The sequence below is a fragment of the Pinus tabuliformis genome, chromosome 5_2 (genome assembly GCF_031772625.1).
Source record: "Pinus tabuliformis cultivar Carrire ecotype Pingquan chromosome 5_2, CPIR1, whole genome shotgun sequence".
Lineage (NCBI taxonomy): Eukaryota > Viridiplantae > Streptophyta > Pinopsida > Pinales > Pinaceae > Pinus > Pinus tabuliformis.
In genome coordinates this window covers 128213643-128218954 of record NC_142306.1, presented here as the reverse complement: position 1 = coordinate 128218954, position 5312 = coordinate 128213643, and the positions used below count along the sequence as shown (strand labels likewise).

General features: G+C 33.9%; 1 protein-coding gene across 3 annotated transcripts; it reads right to left on the bottom strand.

Annotated features, from left to right (window-relative positions):
- Positions 1-213: 213 nt before the first annotated feature.
- On the bottom strand, positions 214-1549 carry LOC149157837 (uncharacterized). 3 transcript variants are annotated; one of them, XR_016262008.1, is made up of 4 exons: positions 1291-1549; positions 1044-1182; positions 647-678; positions 214-556 (listed from the first exon to the last, which is right to left on the bottom strand). XR_016262008.1 is itself a non-coding variant. In XM_089437661.1 (4 exons), the coding sequence occupies exons 1-4, from the start codon at positions 1430-1432 to the stop codon at positions 346-348; spliced, it is 408 nt and encodes a 135-aa protein (XP_089293787.1). In that variant the 5' UTR covers positions 1433-1549; the 3' UTR covers positions 214-345. The 3 variants fall into 3 exon arrangements, 2 of the variants coding, with proteins under 2 accessions (XP_089293787.1, XP_089293788.1); XM_089437661.1 differs by having other exon boundaries at positions 1160-1182; XM_089437662.1 differs by lacking the exon at positions 1044-1182.
- Between the last annotated feature and the right edge of the window lie 3763 nt (positions 1550-5312).

Here is a 5312-nt window from a genome sequence, read left to right as displayed (position 1 = left end):
AAATATAATGACAGATCGATTCAAGAGTAGCCTTGTTAAAGACGATTTAGGCGAGGAGGTAAATTTAGATATAAATTGTCCATGATCCAGTATCAGCTTGTACGCATTTGATTTCACTAAAACATTGTTGAAATCCTTAATAACAAAGAAAATTGACACAAAATTTAAACATAAGCAGATCTCCATAGGTATTCACAAGGTAACACTGCTACATAAATGATAAATATTGATTGCAACTATATTTAGCATAAATAAATTGTTACAGTAAGGTCTAGGCTGAGATGTTTCATTCAAAATATTTCTGTTCTAAAATAAAGTTGGAATCAAATGTGGGTAGGTTCAAATTCAACAAGGAAAATAAATTTTAGAAACCCTAAAAGAGGGTTCTGATAACCCTTGATGATTCTCAGAATTTGTGCATAGGCATCCAAAAGAAGTAAACGAAAATCGAAGTTGACCTATAGAAATACCAGAAGTCTCGACGTTAGCTTCTGAAAGAGGGTAGCGTTCAGCATTAAACCTTAGCCATATGATGTTCCTCTTGAAAGTAGAGTACCTGTAACCAAAACATATTAATTATAACCTTGATAACAATAATAAATATATTTAGTATGGAAGAGCTTGGGCTAATTAAGGTGGAAATTACCTGAGAACATTGGGTACTATGTGCCCTTCCTTCTATAAGCAGAAAGACAAGAATGTCAGGGTAAGGTAATGAAAATAATTTAGTTTATAGGTGATAGAAACTAGCAAAGAAGAATTTGAGAAAATTCTCAGTGCTAGGGGTAACCGAGAACATGAAAGAAAATTTAAATAGCCTCAAAAACAAGTATATAACTATAGTCGTCATGTGATGGCAGAAGAAAACTTCATAAATTTCATGAGAAATGAAATAGACTAGTGAGGACGCTCTGAAGAACTCCTCTAAGGAATAGACAGAGTCAGCCTCGAGCTGAAGTTAATGGAAAGCTTATGAACTCGCTTAAAAATGAAACGGGATATAAACCCTTGACTCCATATTATGAGGTCAATTCATTGATTACCAGGGAAATGAATGAGGAAATTTGTAGCACAATGAATAACCAAGGTTTCGGCAGTAACCCTTCATAACATGTTTCCAACTTCCAAATGACAATGTACAGGAGAAAATTGGGGTTACCTCCAATGATGTGACCATATTCTCTTCATTGAGCATCAGTAGAATTGAAACAAGAAAGAAATGTCAATAGTAGTTTTAGGGAAGAATTGAAATCAATCCACCCAAAAACTTACAAGAAATTTAACAGTTACCTTGTCGGATAAATATCCCAAATAGTCTCGGGTAATTGTAAGCGACATGATTAGGATTACCAAAGGACATATGGGCAAGGGAGTAAGACAAATTACTAGAAATCCATGAACTTGGAGAGGGCCATTTCACCGCCATGACCATATTGAGAATGAACAAAGAAGAATTGTATTTTCCCAACCTAACCCTAACCAGTTTTTCACCGTCGGATTCGAAGTCTTGAGATTTGATTTATTAGTAGGATGACAATCATATGGGCCATGTGAGGCCACATTGGCCCTGGTGGCAAAGTCCATATGATTTACACCATGTGCATGGTCAAATCATAATAGATCACCTATAAAATTCACTACGTCAGATATTAGTTCGAAAATCCCAACCATTCAAGTTGTAAATATTATATGAAATGTTCAATAAGAATTAACAATACGGCTAGTGAAATTCATAGAGTTATGGTTTATGTGATAAACCAAATCAGTCATGGGGAAATAGTAGTGGTATGAGATATAAATTTATCAATGTTTAAAGAATATAGAATCACTCTAGCTGGAAGAATCTTGAATTATTAAATTATCTTAATATGTTCTTATTCTTGAAATAAAGTAACTTATAACAGTGGGCAATATGAAAGGATCAGCTTTTACTTATGCCTCAAATGGACACAAGAACTATAAATAAAGAGGTCACATTAATGATTTGAAAATAAGAGTTATTATCTTTGTTATGATCCCAATTCTCTTAGTAAGATAAATTAAGAAATGAAAAGGTGGAGATTCTATGTAACAGTGAGAAGGAATTAAGGGGTTCATGGTAAAAAAAAACCCTTCTATGAGGTGTTCCTTTACTAGGAAGGTTAAAAAATGGTTACTTATTAGTTAATGATAGCATTAAGAGGAAAAAAATTAATATGTAAAAATGGGGATAGTTACATTCTACTTGCAACCACTCTTGTCCTTTGCCATCAATGACAACTTATATCTAACAGTATGCCCCTTTTTCATTGATGGAAGCACCATAAACATAAGCATGAAAGAAAAGTGCACTTCTCTTACTTATGCTCCTTTGATTACTCCTCCCCTTTGGTATACTTCTCCCCCTTTGACATCAATGACAAATAAAATAGTATGCTCCCCCTGCCTTGTCGATATTGTGGACCTGACAACTTCCTTTGATATGTTGAGTGCTTTTTGGTTGTCTTTCTTCCTCTTGAGGAAGAACCAATGGATGGAGGTAAGAGGAACTACTCCCAATATTTTCCTTAAGTACTCAAATTGATCTCTTGGGAGAGGTTTGGTGAATATATTAGTTATCTTCCCTTTTGTAGGTGCATACTCTAACTTGAAAATCTGATTTGCAACTGGCTCTATTAGGAAATGAGAATTGCTTAGAATATTATTTGTCTTTGAATGGAAAACAGGGTTCTTGGACATGTTGATTGCACTTGTATTATCACAGATGATTGGTATAGGTTGATCATATAACACTTGTACATCTTGTAAATTTTGCTTCATTTATAAGATTTGGGTGCAGCAAGAAGTTGTTGATATATATTTTTCTTCAACAATAGAGAGATAAATTGATGCTTTCTTCTTGCTCAACCATGAAACAAAACATGCACCAAGAAAGAAAGCACCACCACTAGTTCTATTTCGGTCATCTACATCACCTTCCCAATCAGCATCAGTAAAAATAGTTAGTGAGAAATATTTACCTCTGGGGTACCAAAGCCCATAGTCCATTGTGGCCTTAATATATGTGAGAATCATCTTGGCTGCTAAAAGCTGACTTTGTCTAGGGTCTGCCTGAAATATTCCAACAATACCAATTACGTACATGATGTTTGGTCTTGAGGCTATCAAATATAAAGGGTTGCCAATATTAGATCTATATAATGCTTGATCCACCTCTGGCGATTCATCAGTATTGTTAAGTTTGCATCCTATAACCATTGGATTGCTTACCAAAGAAAATTCCCCCATGCCAAATTTATTCAAAACTTCCTTGAGATATTTTCTTTGTGAGATTAAAATTCCTTTTGAAGATTGTACAATCTACAAACCAAGGAAATATGAAAGTTATCCAAGCGTAAAAATCTCAAATTGTGCCTTCATATTAGTTGCAAATTGGCATGTTAGTGAATCTGAATCACTAGAAAAAATAATATCATCAACATAGACAACCACCACTAACAATTTTCCGTTATTAAATTTCACATACAAATAACTATTAGTTGTGCCTATTTTAAAACCATACTTGAGCAAATAACTATCCAATTTGGAATATCAAGCCCTTGAAGCTTGCTTGAGACCGTACAAGGCCCTTTTTAGCTTGCAAACATAATTAGGCTTATCTCACAATTGAAAACCATTTCATTGCTCATGTTGATTTCTTCTTGCAATTTTCCATTTAAAAAGGCAGATTTGACATCCATCTTATATATCTTGAATTTCTTGAAACAAGAAAAATCCAAAAATATACAAATTGCCTCTAATCGGGCAACAGGAGCAAAGGTTTCATCAATGTCTAAACCATCAGTTCATGCATAGACCTTGCGTTAAACTAACCTTGCCTTATTTCTTACCACTTCACCATGTTCATTCAATTTGTCCCTGGAGACCGATTTCGTCCCAATTACAATTTTGTTTATGGGTCTAGGAACAGGTTGTCGTGTCTAATTTTTCTTGATCTAGTCAAACTCTTCATTCATCGTCGCTAACCAAGTGTCATCTTGTATGGCCTAAGAAAAATCCTTTGGATCTATCATAGATAATAGAGCTACATGTGCATGAGTAAGGTGATTCAACAGTCTTACTCTAATATGCACACTTGTATTGCAATCACCAACAATTTCGTCAACTCGGTGGTGTTTTTCCACATACCTTGTAGGATTTTTGGATTATGGATTAAGGGGTTATTCAATGCCTTCATATAAAAATGGCTTATCTCTCTTCTCATCACTTTTTACTTGATTATTGGGTTAATATTTACTGGTTGATTGTCTTCAAAATCAATATGTTCATCAACTTTAACATCAATGCAATCAATTATCCTCTTTGTATTCTTATTGTAGCATTTATATCCCTTGCTACTTTGAGAGTATCTAAGAAAAATACCTGCATCATCTCTTGCAACAAAATTACCAAGTTTTTCATCATTCTTCTTAATATAACACTTGCTTCTAAACACTCTGAAATGTTTGAATTTAGAAAGTCTACATACCAAAGCTCATATGGAGTTTTATCACTGATTGATCTGAAGTGTTCTTTATTTAAAATCACCACTACTGTGTGAATGGCTTCAACCCAAAATATATGTTGAATAATTATCTCTCTCAACATGGCTCTTACCAACTACTAAATGGATCTATTGGCTCTCTTTACTATACCATTCTATTGTGGTGTCTCTGTTATGGTAAACTTCCTTTTGATGCCATGTTGCTTGTAAAAATCATCAAACATTTTTGAAGTAATATCACCTCCATTATCAAACCTTATGCACTTTATTTACAATCTATCTCATTTTCATCCATATCCTTAAAGTTCTTAAACTTCTCATTTAGGCCTCTGATTTTTCTCTAAGAAATGAAACCCACATCATTCTGCTGAAATAATCAATCATAAGCATGAAGTACAATTTACCTATGGGTGACTGAGTTCTTAAAGGATCACACAAGTCCATATGTACTAATTGCAATGGTCTGGTTAATGAGTTCTCCTTGGATTTGAATGGTACTCAAACTTGGATTCCAATATGAGAAGACTTGCAAATAGTGTTCTATGGTTTCGAAAGCTTTGGAAAATCTCTAACAACATTCTTCTTGTCCAATTTTAAAATCCAATTAGAGTTCAATTTCCCTAGCCTTTGATGCCACATCCAACTCTCATCAATATTTGACAAACAACACCTTTATTTCTTCTTTTTTAGAACATAGACATTGTTGTATGTTCGTATAGCTTAAGCTATTACATCTCCTATGCCTATAGACTTCATTTGATAACTTTTAACTTTAAACAACACATCATAT